This window comes from Oncorhynchus kisutch, linkage group LG4, assembly GCF_002021735.2.
Source record: "Oncorhynchus kisutch isolate 150728-3 linkage group LG4, Okis_V2, whole genome shotgun sequence".
In the NCBI taxonomy this organism is placed as follows: Eukaryota; Metazoa; Chordata; class Actinopteri; order Salmoniformes; family Salmonidae; genus Oncorhynchus; species Oncorhynchus kisutch.
In genome coordinates, this window is record NC_034177.2 from 49449323 (window position 1) to 49472608 (window position 23286).

Sequence of the window (23286 nt, forward strand, 5' to 3'; positions counted from 1 at the left end):
GTGTCCCAGTTGGTTGGTGTGCATATCAAACTAAATGCTTTTTGTTAGCTGATATAGTAATTATTAGATGTCTGCAACACAATTGCTACAAGCAACCATATCCATCTGAACTACAGATTGCTTCTCTCTGTGTTTCTTTTGTAAATCTACATTTTTCTCCTCCCATATTCTTCCCCTCTCTCAGCCAAACGATGATGATAGCGTGCATCAGCCCGTCTGACCGGGACTTTATGGAGACCCTGAATGCACTGAAGTATGCCAACCGAGCCAGGAACATTAAGAACAAGGTGATGGTGAACCAGGACAAGGCCTCCCAGCAGATCTCTGCTCTCAGGACAGAAATCGCCAGGCTACAGATGGAACTCATGGAGTACAGGACGGTAAGAGAGAGGCAGAGAGAGCGAGACAATTAAAAAAAACGAACCATATGAAACGGAGGCATGACGTAAATAAATTGCCCTTCATGACTTATAATTCTGTTTGAACCCATTCCCCTCTGGCAGGGTAAGCGTATGGTGGGTGAGGATGGTATGGAGAGCATCAATGACATGTTCCATGAGAACAGCATGCTGCAGACAGAGAACAGCAACCTGAGGATCAGGGTCAAGGCCATGCAGGAGACCATTGACGCACAGAGGGCCAGACTCACACAGTACCTCAGTGACCAGGCCAACCAGGTCCTGGCCAGGGCAGGTGAGGGTGTGCTTATCACCCTGTTCATTGTAATAATTAAAATAAAGTTTAGATGTGTGTTTGCTAAGGGTTTCCTGTTTATTCTCAGGTGAGGGGAGTGAAGAGATTGGGAACATGATCCAGAGCTACATCAAAGAGATTGAGGATCTCAGGTATACTTTTCTGTCTGCATACAGTACTTAAGGACCTAGAGGTAAACCAAAGTGTTTTCTCCCTACTGAACATGACCTATCATAGCATATAGACAATATTGAGCTTTAGGAATATGTCAGAAACTGACGTTTTAATTACATTTCACTGTTATTCCCCGTAGAGCCAAACTCCTGGAGAGTGAGTCTGTGAATGAGAACCTTCGTAAGAACCTGTCCCGTGCCTCTTCACGTCAGTCCTTTTACCCCGGAACCTTCTCCTCTGCCCTCCTGGCCCCTGAGAAGGAGGCCTCCGACATCATCGAGATGGCAAAGAAAGACCTGGAAAAACTCAAGAAGAAGGAGAGGAAGAAGAAGAAGAGGTAAGGAGTGATCATAGTTAATTGTAGGACCAAATTCTTTGTTTTCTTGTTAAAAAATGTATTTTTTTATTATTGTATGACAATGTGGGGCCATGGTGAGTAGCAGTTTGTGATCTCTATATTTTTCCCTATGACTTATTTTCCTTCCTCTTCTCTGTACTCCCTGGTTTCCTTCCTTCCTTCCTTGTCACATCTCTCTCCCCTGTCCTCTCACCTGTGACCTTTGACCTTGACCTCTCACTGAAGGCTCCAGCAGCTGCTGGAAGAGAGAGAGAGAGAGGGAGGAGGAGTTAGTAGAGGAGGAAAATGGCAGGTTTGTTCACAGGTCCCCCTCCCTTAACCTCCCTTCCATTTCCATCCCTCACTTCTTCTAAACAACCATTTTGTTTTGTTTGACAGGCAGTTGCCAGACCAGAAGGGAAACCTGAGTTCAGTTCCTTCAGTTCTTCCTGTGTTCACTAGTTTCTTTCAATTTGCTCACACCGACAGACTGATATGATGGGAACAAAGTTATTGGTTCTGTTTTCATCCACCATCAATGGCCTTATCATGAGCTTTATTAACACACTTTATTTTTGAAGATATAGAAAAAAATAATATTGAACATTAGCTCAATGTTGTCTCACGTTGCCCCTCTCTTGTTCCCTACTAGTGTTGTCAAGGAGGAAGTCCCTGACAACGACCAAGACAATGTGACAGAAAAAGAGCTGACTGAGCGGTCCAATGAGGAGCCTGAGACGGTATGATTGACAACCTCTTAGTCAAATGATAGAGCTGGGCGATATGGATTTTTTTGTTTTTTGTTGCAATAACGATAAATCAGCAATATTTTTGTTACCCCCTTTTTCTCACCAATTTCAATCTTGTCTCATTACTGCAACTCCCCAAAATGCTCGGGAGGCGAAGGTCAAATCGTGCGGCCGCACTATGGGACTCCCGATCACGGCCGGTTGTGATACAGCCCGGGATCGAACCCGGGTCCGTAGTGACACCTCAAGCACGGCGATGCAGTGCCCTAGACCGTTGCGCACTCGGGAGGCCCCAGCGATAACTTATTTATTGGGGAGGTGCTATAGCTGGTTGATATGGACAAAAAGTAATATTGTGATAAACGTAACTATTTTGCTCTAGCATTAAATACAATGATAAAAACTGCAATTGCAGTTTAAACAACAGTCATAATGCTTGTGCTTCTCAGAATGCATCTCTCCCTCCTCAGTGCGCACAGTGGGGAGAGGGAGTGGCTCGCTCACTGACTGTAGCTTCTGTAGCTCCTTATTCATGAGATTTAGCTTCTTCTCAAACCCCTGCTTGATCTTCTTAGCCTTATCGTCATTGCACGTCTCCACCGAGCCTGAAGGGGGCGTCAAAAACAAGACAGAAAAACAGAAAATAAGCTGAAAAATCATAGGTTGCCATCCCTCCTCGAGAATTACTGGGTATGCAGGCTTTTGCTTCAGCCCTGCCACACCTGATTCTACTAGTCTGCTGCTCATAAGGACCTTGATTAGCTGAATCGGTGCGTTAGAGTCGGATTGGAAATGTTGACCACCCCTGCCTTAATTCAACAGAGGGAAACCCCACATGGCTCACTACAGTCAGCCAACAGCAAAACGTAGACGGGCAGATACTTTCATAGCAGGAAACAACATAATGCAAAGGCTATTACTGTTGACCGCATAATGGTTTTAGAACAATCTACAGGAACATTGAGAAGCAAAATGACCGACATACGCAAAATGTTTCGGTAAGAGGAATGTAATGACGGTAATTTTTAATGACGGTTTATTGTCCCAGCAATAATTACAAGAAACGTGTGTTTTTCCCACCCTGTTTTTCTGACACCGGATAATTCTGTGTTCTATTCTAATTTTGTTTGTGCTCTCAGGAGGGGCAGGAGGGGAGTGACCACGAGGAAGAGGACGACGAGGAAGAGGAGGAGATGGATGTGGAGGAGAGCTCGGATGATTCAGACTCGGAATCAGATGAGAAAGGTAAAATGGCCTGATTGTAGAAATAGGAAATATAGTGGACATGTATATCTATGATTTGAACCCATATGAATCAATGTTACTTTCCCCACCAGAGAACTTCCAGGCGGACCTGGCCAACATTACATGTGAAATTGCCATCAAGCAGAAGCTGATCGACGAGCTGGAGAACAGCCAGAGGCGTCTGCACACGCTCAAGCAGCAGTACGAACAGAAACTGATGATGCTGCAGAGCAAGATCAGAGACACACAGCTGGAGAGGGACAAGGTGCTGCAGAACATGGGTAAGTCTCATGTATGACCTGGACACTGGGATTACATAGCTATTGGATATGCATACAGCCGTTGCTGGTCTGTAGTCTACCAGAGAAGTGTGAATAGTTTGGAGTTTTTATTTTGCTCTGGTTCTTTAGAACATTGGGCTATTGAACAGCCACCCCCTATAAAAAAGTGTGGGGTTTCCCTCTGTTCAATTAAGGCAGGGGTGGTCAACATTTCCAATCCGACTCTAACGCACCGATTCAGCTAATCAAGGTCCTTATGAGCAACAGAATAGTAGAATCAGGTGTGGCAGGGCTGAAGCAAAAGCCTGCATACCCAGTAATTCTCTAGGAGGGATGGCAACCTATGATTTTTCAGCTTATTTTCTCTGTTTTTCTGTCTTGTTTTTGACGCCCCCTTCAGGCTCGGTGGAGACGTGCAACGACGATAAGGCTAAGAAGATCAAGCAGGGGTATGAGAAGAAGCTAAGTCTCATGAATAAGGAGCTACAGAAGCTACAGTCAGCCCAGAAGGAACACACACGCCTCCTCAAGAACCAATCAAAGTACGAGACACAGCTCAAGAAGCTCCAACTGGACGTCACGGAGATGAAGAAGACAAAGGTAGAAAGAAGACGTACTTGTACCTGACCACAACCATGACCATGACTGACCACAACCATGACCATGACTGACCACACCCGCTGTCAGCTAATCGTGACATTGCCATCGTAAAGATATTTATCGATACAATATTCCAACCGCGTAATTCTATTTTTTTATTTTTTGAGTCACCACTCAGCCAACATCATATTTCATATTCTTTTCTACATACGGACGTTGAACATCAACGGCTGGGTTACTGATATTGATCCAAATGTGACCTGGTTGGCCGTCAGGTTCGTCTGATGAAGCAGATGAAGGAGCAGCAGGAGAAGAACAGAAGGACAGATTCCAGGAGGAGCAGAGAGATCGCCAGCCTCAGGAAGGACCAGCGCAAACAGGAGGTGAACCACCATAAGTCTGGTTCCTCAGTACCACAACTGTACTTCCTCCTCACACTGTCCACCTCATGTAGCCCCGCCCCGCTTTTCATCATGCCGACCCAAACTGTTTTCTTATAGCTCTTTATCCAGTGAGTACGGTTCGGTATCAAATCAGCCTGAAGTAGTTATACTTATTTCTAGTCTGGTTTGGGCTGTCTTGAACCAGATGTGTTATTGGACCAGTTAAGCAAATTTGTTTGCAACTTAATGCTACTGGCATTACTGAAGGCAATGTTAATGGGTTTTCCACAGCACCAGCTGAAGCTACTGGAGGCCCAGAAGAGACAACAGGAGCTCATACTGCGCAGGAAGACTGAGGAGGTGAGCAACATGAACAGCCATCTTGGGGCCTCCACATAGAGCAGAGATGGGGGTGGGGGCCACACAAAAAAATCTGAAGTCATCATGAGGGGCCGCAGTTGCTCGCGGGTCTGTACTCACATGTGCATATGAGAAATGTTTGCAGTTTTTAATATATCTGAGTGAGACTGACTAACAAAATCAATGGGCCCCCCCCAGCCGGTAATTCGACCATGATTACTAAATTTAGATAGCTGGCTGCTAGACTAACTTACCAATCTAAAAGAGATGTGCCAATTGACTATCAGTAAGCAGGTTTCCAGCCAACCATTTCATGCGAATAAATTACCTGACGCATGAAAAAAGTCACGACTTGGCTGATGGAAACATGAAACGCCGGTACAATTTTATAAATGCAGAAATGGCGATGGAAGTGCCTTTATGCGCAAATATTGATATAATAACAATCATATCGAGGTAAATTTTGTGTCACACAAATGATATGTTGTGTGGCCTTCCAGTTACGACTCGGGAAAGCATGCAGTTTATTAGGCTACAGATTAAATAAATGATGATTAACTTCGCAGGGTGGTGAAAGTGCACAGTGACGATCTTGATGTTCCTTTCCAATAAATATCGAGGGTCTTATTCTAGTGACATTGATGATCGATGCTTGGCTGCCCTTTGACGAATACAAATAATATCACTCTTTTATCCATAATAATCTGTTAATGTAGGTAGTCTGTAGCTGCAAGCTTTTGGTTAAAGAGAAGGTGCCAAGACCAGAGTGGGCAAATTTGTTATATAACGCAACAGTTTTTTTTGACAAAACCATCAGTGAAAATGAGATTTGTTTTTTAATTCGGTACATGCAATTTAGAGGAAAACGTCATTTATGTGCATTATGTAATCCTGCACAGCCTTTTATATGCAAAAAGTCAGTTTGAAGGAAACAATGTGCATATTTAATGCATATTTTTTAATATTCACGTGAAAATCTGTCACAAATTAGATGGAAACCTACCTCGTGACAGACATAACAAGGAAAACTGCTGATGCACAACCACATTTCGAAATGGCACCTTGTGTATTCTACTATTTTAACTTGTTGAGGCCCAAACTGATTTTTAATTTTTTATTTATTGATCCGAGTCACACAATGATATTTACTAAAGGGGGCAATGATATTTTCAAAAGGGAAAAAATAATGTAGTATACCGAAGTGCTGTATACTTTACAATTACCCAAGACTAGAAGCAGTTACACACATCCTTGCAACGAATCACTAACTCTCATCTAGTTGGATCTAAGTTCAAGGAATTTTAAAGTTTTAGGACCAGAAAACGAAAAGCTTTTTTCCCAAAATTCTATTTGACCTTTGGTACCTGGAATTAGGAAGTTGTAGGATCCATTGGCCAGAGTCTGAGAGCAGAGGTACAGAGAGAGGCGGCTACCAATGGCATCTTTGTATTAATTAGAGTTCAAGACTTCTCAAGGGCACTGATAACAACAAACAGTTTAGTGAATCAGATATCAAGCCAGACTTGTACTATTCTATTGAGATCAACTTCAGCATCAGGTGGTGGCTCTGGTGACTTACGTGTCTGTCTGTCTGTCTGTCTGTCTGTCTTATCTATCTATCTTATCTACCAGGTAACTGCACTGAGGAGGCAGGCCAGACCTATGTCTGGTAAGGTAAGCAGCAGGAAGGTGAGTTTACCAGAGGCCCTCCAGGACTCCTCCCACCGACCCCCCTCAGGACGCCTGCAATCCTCTGGATCCACCGCACCTAACGGAACCAGGTAGGGACTGGACAACGGGTCACCATAATACCGTTTTGATGTGTGTTGCTACATTACAATGCATGGTACACCATATAATATATTGTCGAGCAATCAGTATGGCGTTTGCAGTTAAAAAACACATAGCTTGAGACCTGCGTTTGTGTTTGTGTGTGTGTGTGTGTGCACGTGTGTGTGACAGGTCCTACTACAGACGGTCAACAGGCATATATTCCAAAAGAGTGGCCAAAGTGAAGTGGCAGTCTCTGGAGCGCCGTATCTCTGATGTCATCATGCAGAGGATGACCATATCCAACATGGAGGCTGATATGAACCGCCTGCTCAAGGTAAGCATTAAATGCCATTCACACATATTTTCATTTGGTGAATATAGTTTACCGACCTAATATATTACTCTACTTTAGCATTATTAGCAATTAACATTGTAAACGTTTGGCAAACTCCTCCTTATTCCCCCGCTCTGTCCTCTTCCACCATTTCCCTGCCTCCTCTCTCTCTACCCCCATACCTCCTCCTCCACTCCCCCCTCCATCCTTCCTCCCTTCCACAGCAACGTGAGGAGCTGACCAAGAGGAGGGAGAAGGTGACCAGAAAGAGGGACAGGCTGGCGGGGGAGGGGTCTGAGGAAGAGAAGGTGGTGTTTCCCCTCAACGAGGAAGTGGACACCTTGATGGCCAACATCGATTACATCAACGACAGCATCGCAGACTGCCAGGCCAACATTATGCAGATGGAGGAGGCCAAGGTCAGACAGACAGAAAGCTGGCATTAGCCTTACATTTATTTTAAATCAGGGAGAGGAAGCCACATAAAAGTTGAGATACAACCACGGCCAAATTCAAGCAGCACAAATCTGGCCAAACAAGTCAAACACTACCCCATGACTCTCTGAGTAACACGTTTTTCCTAACCATGTGATTATGCATTTGCAGGAGGAGGTTGACACGGTGGATGTTTCCGCAGTGATCAGCTCCTGCACCCTAACAGAAGCCCGTTTCCTGATGGACCACTTTATTTCTATGGCCATCAACAAGGTAACTAACTTACTGCCCTTTACCTGTCCCTCCGTAGTCTCTCCCCAATCTCTTATGCCGTCGTCTTCTCCTGGAGTTGACTTTGTTTAAAGGTGGGCTGAACGACCTGATTCAGCCTCGGTTTCAATGATCCTCATTAGGAAATGCGATTGAGAACAAGATTTGGGTTTTGGACGTGTGCTTTGATGTGTGCGTGTGTGTGTGTGTGTTCGAAAGTGGGAAGCGTTTGTACTTTCACTCTGCCAGAACAGTACACAGTTAGGGTCACTCACCCTTCTAGATAACAGTCTCACCAGGTCTTGTGTCTGAAAGTAGCCTAGTCTAGCAAGCGAGCTATCCAACTTCTTTCGCCAATTAGCTTCCGTCAGCTGGTGTGCGACCGTGGCAAAGTTGGTTTGACTTTGGATCTTGCTTTTTTTGGTTCAGTCGCACTTTAAACCCAGGTTCCACATGTACCCAATTAAGTCCGTTTCTACGATAGTTAATGTGTTTAGTTCTGTGTGTACATGTACAAGCACCCTCCTTGTGTATTCATATTTTGTGTACAGTATTTTGTGTACAGTATTACACACAATCATAGCTCGTATAGCTGACCTTTAGTGACCCTTCTTATAGCTGACCTATGACCTTTGACGTCCTCCCTATCGTAGGGTCTGCAGGCAGCCCAGAAGGAGTCCCAGGTGAAGGTGATGGAGGGCAGGCTGAAGCAGACAGAGATCACCAGCGCCACTCAGAACCAGCTGCTGTTCCACATGCTGAAAGAGAAGGCAGAGTTTAACCCCGAACTGGATGCCCTGCTGGGGAATGCTCTACAAGGTAACAGCCCTAACTCCAATCGTCCAGCCTGCCAGCCACACACCCTGCAAGATACATGTATAAAGATACATGTATAGTTCAGTCCAGGGCCTTGACCCTGACCCTCTCAACCCCTGCTACAGGAGGTCGTTAATCAAGCCCACAACACTGCCAGGTCTTGCTCGCCCAAAATAAATGGTTGGTTACTCAATGGGTGATAGACCTAGAAGTATGTATAATTGAAAACATAACTGTCTGTGGCCTGAATGTTGTTGAGATTCTATTGGACCTGGAGTGAAAGCTACTGGTTGGACCTCCAGTACCAAGACTTAGAGACGGTGGTCTAGTGCATGATGGGGGATTGTTGAGTTGCTCTTTGCTTGTGGCCTCCTCAATAGATTCTGGCTGTGAGATGAATAATCACACAAGTACATTATTTATCTTTGCCCTTTTTTATTTTATTTTATTGAGCTGACGTTTTTTGTTATGGAGTTGACGTTTTGTTATTGCGCTGACAGTGGAATAAGGTTCTGTATGACAGTTTTATTTTCACCAGCGTTTGTGGAGGAGGACATCTTTTTTTGAATAGTCGATCTTGCACTTTTGCTCTTTCTTCCTTTTAGACCAGATTTGGTTTTGATTACGGGTGAATGACTGAATGTGTTTTTGATTTGTGTGGTGCCTTTTTTTCTTTTCGCCCTGCCCGTGGTGCCTCAATGGATACAGAGCTAGGTAACATGCCAGTGGGTAAGTAACAGACACCAGACTCTCTCTCTATATGTTTATATGAATGCATGGGTCCCCCTCCTGGAAACTAACTCAACAACATGAGCAGGTGCATGAGGTGCAATGCTGCTGTCTTCAAAACCTCCCTCCGTATGTTACCCCCCTTTCTTTTCTTCCCACCGTGCCTTCTAGCACCTGCTAATATAACTACGGCAGGGTAGCCTAGTGGTTAGAGTGGTGGACTAGCAGTCTTTTGAGGCAATTTCTTATAAACGGCATGGCGCTGCGCTGACATCGTCTTCATCCGCTTCTCCTCGTTCATTATTACCACCATTACCTTGTTCAATAATATAAACCACATATTGTTAACGTCTGTTTGTAGCCAACATAGTAATAGCATAAGGTTTGGTTCAATAAACGGTTTTACCCTTGTACCATGTTTGGTTGGACGATTGGCAGGTATTTGGACTACTAGACAGAACTGACTTAAGTTTGTTGGTATTTAGCCATAACACACAACAACAACAAAATGCATTTGCTATGGATGTTGTTTGGCTCTGACATACAGTTCAACTGACATTTTAGTACTTTGATTTCACAGAGAATGGGGATGACAGCAGCAGTGACGAATTCACCCAGAGTCCTGCAACAGACGGACAGTAAGTATTAAAGAGAGCGTTCACTGAAATGACCCAAAAATAGTGAACATTTGACTTTTTTTGTTGTTGCCTGTTTTATTTTTTTTAAAGTATGTTAGCTCATATATTCTACTTCCTTGTTACAGCTCTCTGACATCAGATCTAATGAAACTCTGTGGAGAGGCCAAAACAAGGAGCAAGGTACCATTCTCAGCCTATTAGCATGTGTATCATTGTTTTACTATCCTTGTGGGGACATTTGTGTGTGGGTGCGTGTTTGTGTGTATTATGAACTGAGTGTGTTTCTCCCCACCCAGGCTCGTAGGAGAACCACCACTCAGATGGAGCTGCTCTACGCCAAAAGTGACTCCGTCCCTGACACGCCTTCTGGCGATTTCTCCTCCCCCTGTCTCCCATTGGTTGAAACTCCAGAAGAGGGCAGAGATCCCGAGACCCCCATTGGCTCGTCAGTCAGGGACAGGGACTATATGGCTCATTCTCCCGGCTTGTCCTCTAAGATGGGCAGCATGTAAGTCCGGGCCTCCATGTGCTAGCTAGCTAACCTGCTAACCCCCTGCTTTCTGCATGTTGATACAGCTGCTGCTTATTCCCTTTTCACTTTGCCTGACATGGTCTTTAAATCTCCTCTATTCACCTGCAAGTCTCCTAGCCAGTAGAAACCAAAATGTAGCCCTTTAGTATATTCGTTAATTAGCATGTAGCAGCTGTAATAACACTCACCCATCAAGCCTACTACTGACAGGCAGACACGCACACTATGATTATGAGGGATGTACAGTATGGCCATGCAGATCTCATGTTCTCTCGCTAGATGCAATTCTCAATTGCAATAGGCTTATGGCACAGCTATGTCAACTCTACACAATATTAATCCTTAACATTTGCATCCTGTCAAAGCAACAGAAAGAGCTAATAAAACTAACCAATAGCGCACATTGGCTTTCTACGAATGTTTTGAGCAGCAATACCAATTTTAGTTTGACTTGAACACATAAGATATAGTGCTGGGGACTCATTTCAGTGTGACACAATGTAGCCCTAATGCTACACTGGTTTCCTTATAAAACACGAGATTTGGGTGAAGAAGAAACGTCTATATTGGGACTGAATATCAGGTAACAGTGTGGTATGTGTGTAATGCATGTTCACTGCCTCCAATATTGTTTCATTTATACTTTAGTTTATAGTCTTACATTGTTGTCATTTTTGTTCCTTATGTTTTGTCTTGTGTTGTCTTTGGATGGTGTTGTGTGGTGCTAATGAAAACTAAATGTTTGTTCCGGCTCCAGACCTGCCTCCTCCTCAGGGGCGGAAAAAAGAGTTCCAGAGCCCTCGCCGCTCTCTCGCAGGAAGACCTATGACAAGACACAATTGGCGGCTAAGGTCAAGGAGATCAAACAGTAAGAGACTAGTGACGCTCTGGTGGCCGGAGGCCAAAAGCACAACATTTTCCAACAGCTCTTGCAAATTATACTTATCGCCCCCTTTCTGAATTTCCCACCTCAGAAAGTATGTGGTGTTGTCTATTCTAAATCAACAATTCTCTTTGCTTGGTGTGATGGAAATAATAACCTTACCCTGCCAAGTTCTACACCGAATGTCAAGTAGTTGACGCGTTCTTGAGAAATATAGCTAATTTTGTTTCTATATCCCTTTTGACTGAGATTAAACAATTAATTTCTATTTCTTAAATCTATTTTTTATTTGGCAAGTTAATTCAGTGTTCAACTTGGCCCTCTCAGCCTCTTCGAACCCTCTGTTGCAAATTTGGCTACGATATATAAATCCTATATATTGGTATCCAGCAGGGAACCATGCTGAGTGAAACCCTGAGTGAGCAAACATTATTTCCCTGATCAGTTCTCAGGACCACATGTGATGAGCATGAAAAGTCTCAGAAATGAGTGCAGAGCCGTATATAACGGTTGGTTCTAATCCTGAATGCTAATTGGTTAAAACCGCATTCCAGGCGGTGTCTATTTCACAAGTTACCACCGGCTATTTACTCTGTTCAGTCTGCAATCCTCTGTCTCATCAGCCCAGCCAGGCAATTTATACACTTGATCTCCACTATAAATAGCATCTAGATTATCTCACATTTCTTTAGACTAACATTTAGTTTTTAACAGCGGAGATTGTATAAACCTTGCTGTCTGACTCTGAAATGTGCAACATTGTTTCAATATTCAAATTCGGTCTCCAGCTGTCCCATAGTAATCAATGTGTCGTTAGTTGTGAAGAGACAGACAGGCAAGCAGCGTTTCTCAGCCAGTCGACATCATGAATCAGCTGTCATAATTTTTATGGATATATTCAAAGTAATGTCAATAGAAAGCAGCTTGTTTGCAGTCTTTCAGGATTCAATTTGAAGTGATTGTGTTAGCTGTGTTGTTGGCTAGCTCCTCTGAACAACAGTGTCCTGACGAGAGAACACATTTTCTATGCCAGGTCAACTCGCATCTCATTAGCTCATTGTTATGGATGTATCCAAATAAATGTCAATAGAAAACAGCTTAAACAAATGCAAATGCAGCTACTTTGTTGTTTTCTGGCTGCATTGTTTGACGTGACTGTAAATTAGTAGTTGGCTAGCTAGCAAGCAAGGGATAAGAATGTTGCCAGCCAGTGCATTTAGAATGAACGACTGGGTCGTATCCATAGAAACAGAACAAAAAGTCTGAACGTCTGGGTCGCGTCTCTGGCAACCGAACCGAAATGAATGACCAGTCGGCTTGGGTAGCAACCCTAGATTTGTATGGACTACATCTTGTGGAAGGATGAAATAGTATGAATAAATTAATCAAAATAACGTTTTTATTCAAAATATTTCAATCATTATTTGAATATATTGGTAACCTGTTGTATAAAAGTGATAATGCCCTCAAAGCCAGTGTTTGGAGAATATATTTAGCTTGAAATTAAACCACTTTCTGTCAAAATTATAAATGTGTAATATCTGAAAATGTAGCAAGCTAACCCTAGTCTATCTTACCCGTATACATCATCATGCAAGATGGAGGCGTCTCCCTGTCACGGATGCCATACCACGATTGCCCTTAGTTTGAAGATGTAATCCAGAGACAGGTGTTTTCTCCATCTCTTTAGCTATCATACTCTAATTCCACTGATTTCAAAACTTTATCCTCCAGAAAGTGGAGAACAACACTTATGCAGTTCCACTACACAATACATTTTTTTAAAGCCGTGTTTCGACAGGATTACCAGCACAGACTGACGAGCTCAAATTGACAGAAGCCTTCTACAGTTGAAGTCGGGAGTTTACATATACTTAGGTTGGAGTGATTAAAACTAGTTTTTCAACAACTCCATACATTTCTGCTTAACAAACTATAGTTTTGGCAAGCCGGTTAGGACATCTACTTTGTGCATTTTCCAACAATTGTTTACAGACAGATTATTTCACTTATTATAATTCCAGTGGGTCAGAAGTTTACATACACTAAGTTGACTGTGCCTTTAAACAGCTTGGAAAATTCCATAAAATTATGTCATGGCTTTAGAAGCTTCTGATAGGCTCATTGACATAATTTTAGTCAATTGGAGGTGTACCTGTGGATGTATTTCAAGGCTTTCCTTCAAACTTAGTGCCTCTTTACTTGACATCATGGAAAAATCTAAAGAAATCAGCCAAGACCTCATAAAAAAATTGTAGACCTCCACAAGTCTGGTTCATCCTTGGGAGCAATTTCCAAACGCCTGAAGGTAACATGTTCATCTGTACAAACAATAGTACGCAAGTATAAACACCATGGGACCACACAGCCATCATACCGCTCAGGAAGGAGACGCGTTCTGTCTCCTAGAGATGAACGTACTTTGGTGCGAAAAGTGCAAATCAATCCCAGAACAATATCAACGGACCTTGTGAAGATGCTGGAGGAAACAGGTACAAAAGTATCTATAACCACAGGAAAATGAGTCCTATATCGACATAACCTGAAGGGCCGCTCAAACAACGAAGAAGCCACTGCTCCAAAACCGCCATAAAAAAGCTAGACTAGGGTTTGCAACTGCACATGGTGTCAAATATCGTATTTTTCGTAGTAATAGTACTTTTTGTCCTCTGGTCTGATGTCCTCTGGTCTGATGAAACAAAAATAGAACTGTTGGGCCATAATGACCATCGTTATGTTTGGAGGAAAAAGGGGGAGGCTTGCAAGCCGAAGAACACCATCCCAACCGTGAAGCATGGGGGTCACAGCATCATGTTTTGGGGGTGGTTTCCAAGCATACTTCCAAAGTTGTGGCATAATAGCTTAAGGACAACAAAGTCAAGGTAATGGAGTGGCCATCACAAAACCCTGACCTCAATCCTATAGAAAATGTGTGGGGCAGAACTGAAAAAGCATGTGCGAGCAAGGAAGCCTACAAACCTGACTCAGTTACACCAGCTGTGTCAGGAGGAATGGGCCAAAATTCACCCAACCTATTGTGGGTGATCCTGAGTGACTGAAGACAGGGAATGTTTACTACGATTAAATGTCAGGAAATGTTGAAAATCTGAGTTTAAATGTATTTGGCTAAGGTGTATGTAAACTTCCGACTTCAGTTGTATATTGCAGACCAATCCAAGCTCCTCTCTCGGCATGTCCAACCCACTCATTATCCCCCCCCCCCTTCCCCTCTAACCGCCCACGTAGCCAAGGCAACAGATTTGTCCGTCTGACAAGGTGTTTGGATAGAGCAGACAGACCGCAGGATAAGTAAGAGGAAGTTAAGTTACACGTAATAGGCATAGTGTATTGTAATCAAATAAATAGTACAAGTACTGAGCATTGTATATTGTATGCTCAAATTTGTTGTACTGTTATATTATTTAATACTAATACAATTGCTCAGAAGAAGAGATTTTGTTTAACAAGTAATAAAGAAACAAACAAAGGGTATCAAGGATCTGGATAGATTCAGTATGGAGGAATGTTCTAAGATCCCTCCCAATGTGTTCTCCAAAACAGCTCAGTATTTGTAATATTTCTTTTATAAAGTATTTAATTTTTTACTCATCTTTATCAAGGGACCCAATAATTACAGACCCCACTCTAAGGAAGCTCTGGAAGTCAAATATAATATAATAAATCACCAATCAAATGTATTGTTTACAGGTATGCTGCATACATTAGGTAAGCTATAAACATTAGGCAGGTGTTGGAATTGTTGAGCACACTCTCTCACGTCAGGGGACACATCTAAACCACTCGGGACACTTTGTCACCTCTCCTTTAGTGAGATTTAGACTTTAGAAAAGATTAATTGTCCACAGAATGGACTGTTTTTTCTCCCAAATGTACACTACAATATGTAGGCCTTTTTCCCTCTGTTCACGTTTGTATTCACACTATAGTGACTATAGTGGTAGTCACTATATGACTACCAAATGTTGTTTTTTTGTCACCCAATAACTGTACAAGACTCAACTAAAAGTACTTGCAAAGTTGGCCCATTGTAGGAGGATTGTGTTAAAGTGAAGAAGGACGGACAGCTATTGAAAATCTCTGTCAGTTGCCAACAATGTCTCCCTTCTTGCCAGTGTGTTGATGTGTGGTAAGCTGCGAGGAGAGCGGCTCCTCTGTGGTTGACAGGTAGTCCTTTCTCTGGATGGTTCTGTTCAGTTTTTGTCAGCCTGACCATCCTTGTGGATGGACACTGTCACTGGCTTCTCGTTAGTTTTTTATTTTTATTTGCAGCATGTTGCTAACTGGCCAAGTGGGTACATTTACGTTATGTACTGTATACGGTATGCATGTGTGCCTGTAGTGGTGGACTTGTGGGTGCATGTTTAATCTTGTATTGTGTCTTACTGCAGTATATGAAGCCTTAAACGGTGGTTACCCGTTCTCTGAGCCCTACTGCAATTTTCATGCATGGTTTCTTCCTCCCCAGAGGGGTGATCAACCCAGTGCCTTCCTCAAAGGGCAGTCGGTCAGCAACACTGCAGTGTGTCCACGTGGCTGAGGGTCACACTAAAGCCGTGCTGTGTGTTGACTCTACCGATGACCTCCTCTTCACCGGCTCCAAAGGTCAATTGTCCAATGTCTCCTGTCTCACAGACTGAGCAAAAGTTAATCACTTGAGATAAATGTGTACTGGACAGGACCGATAGACTGTTGTTGTTATGGGGCTGACACAGTATTGTAACTGGACTGGCACCACTAGTGTTAAGGGGACCTAGGTAGATAGACAGAAACTCTGCCAGTGACATTGTGACACAGAAATTGAGACAGAAATATAATCAGATGCTCTCGTGATGTGATTTGAGCAAATGATTGGGGAGATCAGTGCTCACCTCTTCCTCTCCTCTCATCTCCTTCCAGACCGTACGTGTAAGGTGTGGAACCTAGTGACGGGTCAGGAGATCATGTCCCTGACAGGTCACCCCAACAATGTGGTGTCAGTGCGCTACAGCTCCAGCCTGGTCTTCACCGTCTCCACCTCCTACATCAAGGTCTGGGACATCCGAGACTCAGCCAAGTGCATCCGCACCCTCACGTGAGTGTCAATGGCGTAACTGTTTTTGAAAGGCTATACAAATATACATAACATCCATTACACCCATATATGATAACATCTATTACACCCATATATGGTAACTTTATTTGACACCCACACCTCTGTATTCTACAGGTCTTCTGGTCAGGTGACCCCGGGCGACGCCTGTGCGTCTAGCACCAACCGGACTGTCACCATCCCGGCAGGAGAGAACCAGATCAACCAGATCGCACTCAACCCCAGCGGCTCTGTCCTGTACGCCGCCGCCGGCAACTCTGTCAGAGTCTGGGACCTAAGAAGGTACGGTATAGCACGGCACACCGGCCATTTTGACAAACAAATCCAAAGAGCCCTGAAAAAAGGCAACCTAAATTATAGGTGGGCTATGTACAGGTGCAGTAATCTGTGAGCTGCTCTGACAGTTGGTGCTTAAAGCTAGTGAGGGAGATAAGTGTTTCCAGTTTCAGAGATTTTTGTAGTTCGTTCCAGTCATTGGCAGCAGAGAACTGGAAGGAGAGGCTTTGGGAGTGGTTTTGGGGGTGACCAGAGAGATATACCTGCTGGAGCGCGTGCTACAGGTGGGTGATGCTATGGTGACCAGCGAGCTGAGATAAGAGGGGACTTTACCTAGCAGGGTCTTGTAGATGACATGGAGCCAGTGGGTTTGGCGACGAGTATGAAGCGAGGGCCAGCCATCGAGAGCGTACAGGTCGCAATGGTGGGTAGTAGATGGGGCTTTGGTGACAAAACGGATTGCACTGTGATAGACTGCATCCAATTTGTTGAGTAGGGTATTGGAGGCTATTTTGTAAATGACATTGCCGAAGTCGAGGATTGATAGGATGGTCAGTTTTACAAGGGTATGTTTGGCAGCATGAGTGAAGGATGCTTTGTTGCAAAATAGGAAGCCAATTCTAGATGTAACTTTGGATTGGAGATGTTTGATGTGGGTCTGGAAGAAGAGTTTACAGTCTAACCAGACACCTAGGTATTTGTAGTTGTCCACGTATTCTAAGTCAGAGCCGTCCAGAGTAGTGATGTTGGACAGGCGGGCAGGTGCAGGCAGCGATCGGTTGAAGAGCATGGGGGGTGAATTCAGCCTGGCTTTCAGCTTACTGCTGTTGAGAGTTGTAATAGTAAGGTGCAATTTCTAAATTTGGTGGTGAATGGGCCGCTTTCCTTGTGTTATTTCATTCCCTGCAGACAAGACCTTAGTGAGCTATTTATAACATGTCAGAAAAGTCCAGTTGATCAACTACTAGCCCATGTTGGCTAGATAGCTGGTTAGACTAACTTACCTATCTAAATCTTGTAATTATTATGGCCAGATTACGTTCCCAGGGACCTCGACCCCCAAGGGGCCCCCCATTGATCTACAACCTCTCACTCAGCGTAAGCGAAACAAAGGAGTCGATTGTTAACTTCAGGAAGCAGAAGAGGGAACATGCCCTGATTCACATCAACCGGACTGCAGCAGAGAGACTCACAAGTTTTAGGTTCCTCTGCTTCCGCATCACAGAGGACTTGACATGGACCAACAACACCACCACTCTTGTCAAGAGGGCGCAACAGTGACTCTACTTCCTAAGGCGGCTGTAGATATTCGGCATGCCGCCCCGGGTCCTCTCCAAACACTACTGCTGCACCATGGAGAGCATCCTGACCGGTTGCATCATGGCCTGCTATGGGAATTGCTCCATCCATGACCGCAAATCAAATCAAATCAAATCAAATTTATTTATATAGCCCTTCGTACATCAGCTGATATCTCAAAGTGCTGTACAGAAACCCAGCCTAAAACCCCAAACAGCAAGCAATGCAGGTGGAGAAGCACGGTGGCTAGGAAAAACTCCCTAGAAAGGCCAATACCTAGGAAGAAACCTAGAGAGGAACCAGGCTATGTGGGGTGGCCAGTCCTCTTCTGGACAAAGCCCTCCAGCAGGTGGTGAAGATGGCCCAGTACACTACTGGGACCGTGCTCTCAACCATCCAGGACATCTAGTCAAAATGGTGCCTGTGGAAGGCCCGCAGCATCATCAAGGACCCCATACACCACAGCCACAAGCTGTCCTCTCCCTTATCGTCGGTAGGACGGTATCGGAGTATGAAGTCTGATACCAACAGGCTCAGAGACAGTTTCTATCTACAAGCCATCAGACTGCTGAAGACTTGAACTGGACTGACCACCTGTTGTTGGATTGTCAAGAAAGAACCTTCAAGTAAGCATTTCGTTGGAGGATGTATACCATGCACAAGAGGCTGCTGAGGGGTGGACGGCTCATAATAATGGCTGGAACAGCACACATGGAATGGCATCAAACACAAGGAAACCATGTGTTTGATGTATTTGATACCTTTCCACTAACAGACATTACCCCGAGCGTGTCCTCCCCAAATAAGGTGCCACTCACCTCCTGTGATACCATGTGTTTTCCGTGTACATATGACTAATAAAACCTCAAATTTAATTGAGTCCCTCCGGTATCATATGATATGGCAAAATGTGTATAATTGTTAGAAAATAATCACTATTTTATTTTATTTTTCTCTCGGCCAACGAGGGGTGTGAACCGTTTGGGGTCGTATGGGTTGCAAGGTTTGTTACTACGACGATAAATGACAATATCCATCCGGACCTTTGCTACCTAGGAAATCTGTGTGACCGGACCTTCTCATATAGTAGTTGAGTACCCCTGATCTATTCCCTTGCTGATCTTTGCCTGTCCTCTTAGTGAGTGTCTTGCCGTAAAGCAGTGCATCTCAGGAGATTGCTATCATGTTAAAGGCCCACTGTCCTCCCTCTCTCTTGGTCAGATTTGTATCCACAGGGAAGCTGACTGGTCACCTGGGTCCAGTCATGTGTCTGACTGTGGACCAGAGTGGGAACGGTCAGGATCTGGTCATCAGCGGATCCAAGGACCATTACATCAAGGTGTGTGAGAGTGTGTTTAGGCGTGTGGCTGTTCTGCGTATATTCGTTGTCGAAAGGATAACTGCCACACACACACACACCATATTACATCTCTACATGGTTTTATTGTGTTGAAGTTTCGGTCAGAGATGATTTTCTGCATGTTGTCTCATGTTTGAATATGGATCATGTTGGCTCTTGTATTTGTTTTCTATGCAATAGGAATTATCCTGGCTAACGCTTTGCTGTGACTTGTCTAGTGTTGTTGATGGACTGTCTGTTGCAGCTGTTTGACGTGACAGAGGGGGCCCTGGGTGCTATCAGCCCCACACACAACTTTGAGCCTCCCCACTACGATGGCATCGAGTCCTTGGTGGTGCAGGGGGACGTCCTCTTCAGCGGCTCCAGGGACAACGGCATTAAGAAGTGGGACCTAGACCGCAAAGACTTACTGCAGGTAACAGAGGGGAAAGGGGAAGTGTCACTGACTATTTTGGTGAATCCAGTCATTAAAAAAAAGCAGTTTAGTAAGAATGTCTCACCCCATGTTCAAGAATGGCCTTTTGCCCTTTATTCAGATTACAACCTCTCACTTTCAGCTATTTGAAAATGAAATAATCTCCAAAATATTGCTATTTTTAAAACGAGCTATAGAAAGTTGGTTGCAATTTCAGTTTAATCCACCAGAAAAGACAGAGCAAATAATACAACAAATATTGTTGTTAAACTCAAATAGATTTTTTTTTAAATACATTTATTAGTATTTTTTTTATGGTATAATCTTTGTAAATGATATCATAAATAGGACTGATGGAGTTATGTCACACATGCAGCTAACAAAAAATATGTGTACATGTCTGCTGAACCCAAAATTACAACCAACTAATTGCAGCATTACCACAAAAATAGAAGAGGGAAGTGTTAGGTGGAAAAAGTAAGGAACTTGTCTGTCGGCCCTGCATTAAAGACTGAATTGGTTAGAGAAAATTGTGATAAATAAAAAAGTATACAGTTGTATTTAAGGACCAAAGAATTGACAGCTGTGCCATATAGATTGCAAAATAGTTGGGAAGAGATTTTTGATGTACCGAATCCATGGCACATGGAAGACACCGAATCATTAGATCATATATTTTGGTACTGTCCATATGTAGCTTTTTTTTGGTCACAGGTCCAGGAATGGTTGAAGAAGTGCTACATTTACCTGGAGCTAATTCTGCAGATAGCGCTACTGGGTGATCTGAAAAGTCATAGTAACTCAATAACATAATAATACTTTCAGCAACAAAATATTTTTTTAATTTACAATCTCTAGAAACTATGAGAATAGAAAGGTTCAGTGTGAAACACTTTTGTGAAACATCACAGCACAGTTCAAAACTATATGTAAAATAGAAAGAAAAAAATGAAATAGATGGGAGGGGTTGAGTGGAGCTGAAGGGTGGGATTAAAAACAACAAGAGAACTAAGTATAATAAATACTGTGTCCGTATATAGGTTCAGAACCTTTGTGAAACCGCAGTTAAAAATATATGGCGAAATAGAAACTGGATGGGCTTCAGAGATAGATGGGAGGGGTTGATGGTAGCTGAAGGATTGGATTAAAAACAAACAAAAGTTAATTATTGTAAAATACATTGTGTTCATAAAATGTCTATAGTATGTATAAACTGGAAGTAGAAGCCTAAGTGTTTATGTCCGTTAGTTTACTACAATTAGGGGATGGGTGGTAGGGTTAGGGGAAAAGAATAAAGGGAAATATATATTTTTAAAGATATGTATACACATTACCAGTCAAAAGTTTGAACACACCTACTCACTCCAGGATTTTTCTTTATTTTTACTATTTTCTACATTGTAGAATAATAGTGAAGACATCAAAAGTATGAAATAACACATATGGAATCATGTAGTAACAAAAAAAGTGTTCAACTAATCAAAATATGTTTTATATTTGAGATTCTTCAAAGTAGCCACCCTTTGCCTTGATGACAGCTTTGCACACTCTTGGCATTCTCTCAACCAGCTTCATGAGGTAGTCACCTGGAATGCATTTAAATTCACAGGTGTGCCTTGTTAAAAGTACTTGTCACAGATCCCCCCCGGTACTGCAGCTCATTCTATTCACCTGTTCCGGAGGTCTACGTCACTGGCTTTCTAGGCTTCACTGAACGGGGTTCATTATCATCAACACCGGACTGTCTTGTCTGATTACACACACCTGGTTCCCATTTGCCCTGATTAGTATGTTATATCTGTGCCCTCTGTTCCAATGTCCGTTGGTCGTGTGAGCACCTATGTGTTGGTGCAGCTGTTATGCTGCATGCTTTATATATTGTGTATTATGGGTATCGTCCCGTGTCGTTCAACCAGGTTTACCCTCGCTCTTTTGTTTGGGTACAGCCCAGTGTTTTTGTATACGTGTTTGTCTTGGGTGTATTAAAAAACCCTATTGTGTATTTGTGTATTCCTGAGCCTGTCTCCAAATCCTTTATACCAGCGTGACAGAATAACCGACTCGCAAAATGGAGACATCAGGAAAGGCCAAGCTAGTGACCATTGTAGGGACAGTACAGCACCACGAGAACTGTCTCTCCAGACTCGGTATCACCATGGACTGCCGTGATGTCAACCTGTCATTCAACCAGCTCATCAGCATGGTGATCCGGTTGGACAACCTCCTGCAGTCCCGAAGAAGACCTGCGCGGAATTCGGGTACCCTGCTCTGTGGCCAGAGCCAATGGAGGTTGGCTTGGCATGTTTGCCCGAGGCAGAGCATAGGAGAAGGAGGAATCTGGGTCTCTGCTTCTATTGTGGAGAAGGGGGTAAATTTTCCCCGACCTGCTCTCTATCCATTAGGAGGAGTGGAGGTGACAAGCCAGGGAATTCCCCTGCACCAACTCAGGTAGGAGGCAAGGTCTCCTTTCCTTGTCTGTCAAATCAACCAGTGTGTTTTCCCATTCAATTCCCTGAGTACCCTAGCCCTTTACTCCCGTTAGCTCTGATTGATGCTGGAGCTGCTGGGAATCTCTTAGCGCACTGGCCACTGCATTACGCATTCCACTGGTTCCCCTACAGTCACCCATTCCAGTTCGAGCCCTGGATAATCGTCCAATAGGGACAGGGCTCGTACATAACATTACTATTTCTGTTTCAGAGTGATCTGTTCTGAATGAATCATTCAGAACAGATCACTTTCTTGATTATAAACACCCCCACGCACCCCATTGTTTTAGGTCTCCCCTGGTTGAGTTTGCATAACCCCGTTATTTCTTGGTCCGAGAGAAGACTGCTGGGTTGGTTGCAGGAGTGTCAGGGGAGGTGTCTCGCGGTGTCTGTCAACACCACTGCACAGTCCGCACCTCAAGTGGATTTCCCGGAGGAGCACCAGGATCTGCACCGGGTTTTTTCAAAGACCCAGGCTACATGCCTGCCTCCCCATCGTCCCTGGGACTGTGCCATTGACCTGTTGTCTGATGCAGCCCTCCGGAGAGGACATGTCTATCCCCTCTCCTATGCGGAGACCGAGGCCATGGAGACCTATGTACAGGAGAGTCTCCAGCAGAGTTTTATCCACCACTCTATGTGACCAGCCTCATCAAGGTTATTTTTTGTCAAGAAGAAAGATGGGGGACTGTGGCCCTGCACTGATTATCGAACACTGAACAAGGCCACCGTCAAGTTCAGCTATCCTTTACCCCTCATTCCAACCATTGTCGAAAAAATGCACGGGGCACAGTACTTCACGAAACTGGACTTTAGAAGCGCCTATAATCTGGTGCGCATTCGTGCAGGCGATGAATGGAAGACTGTTTTTCCACGATCATGGGTTATTACGAGTATCTCGTAATGCTCTTTGGCCGATCTAATGCTCCTTCAGTCTTCCAGGCCTTCATCAACAAAGTGTTTCAGGACATGCTGGGACAGGGCATAGTGGTTGATATAGATGACATTTTGGTCTATTCTGCTGACCGAGTCCAGCATGTCTCGTTAGTCAGGTCTGTGCTGAGTAGACTGTTGGAGCATGGTCTATATGTTAAACAGGAGAGCG

At 43.8% G+C, this 23286-nt stretch overlaps 1 protein-coding gene across 7 annotated transcripts in view; it reads left to right on the plus strand.

The window, feature by feature from the left end:
* LOC109889634 (kinesin-like protein KIF21A) overlaps nt 1–23286 on the plus strand; it is a 57173-nt gene that overhangs the window by 28875 nt on the left and 5012 nt on the right. For 2 of the 7 annotated variants that reach the window (XM_020481205.2, XM_031823138.1), the window contains exons 8-32: nt 185–380; nt 504–693; nt 782–845; nt 1007–1204; nt 1857–1944; nt 3093–3198; nt 3291–3479; nt 3880–4079; nt 4355–4462; nt 4754–4822; nt 6455–6603; nt 6785–6929; nt 7154–7348; nt 7536–7637; nt 8288–8453; nt 9159–9179; nt 9760–9817; nt 9943–9997; nt 10114–10325; nt 11107–11217; nt 15719–15855; nt 16150–16324; nt 16460–16624; nt 19139–19256; nt 19522–19692. In XM_020481205.2, the coding sequence (XP_020336794.1) occupies nt 185–380; nt 504–693; nt 782–845; nt 1007–1204; nt 1857–1944; nt 3093–3198; nt 3291–3479; nt 3880–4079; nt 4355–4462; nt 4754–4822; nt 6455–6603; nt 6785–6929; nt 7154–7348; nt 7536–7637; nt 8288–8453; nt 9159–9179; nt 9760–9817; nt 9943–9997; nt 10114–10325; nt 11107–11217; nt 15719–15855; nt 16150–16324; nt 16460–16624; nt 19139–19256; nt 19522–19692 (3388 nt within the window). The remainder of the gene's footprint in view (nt 1–184; nt 381–503; nt 694–781; nt 846–1006; nt 1205–1856; nt 1945–3092; nt 3199–3290; nt 3480–3879; nt 4080–4354; nt 4463–4753; nt 4823–6454; nt 6604–6784; nt 6930–7153; nt 7349–7535; nt 7638–8287; nt 8454–9158; nt 9180–9759; nt 9818–9942; nt 9998–10113; nt 10326–11106; nt 11218–15718; nt 15856–16149; nt 16325–16459; nt 16625–19138; nt 19257–19521; nt 19693–23286) is intronic. The other 5 variants (XM_031823140.1, XM_031823143.1, XM_031823139.1 and 2 more) reach the window with 3 other exon arrangements.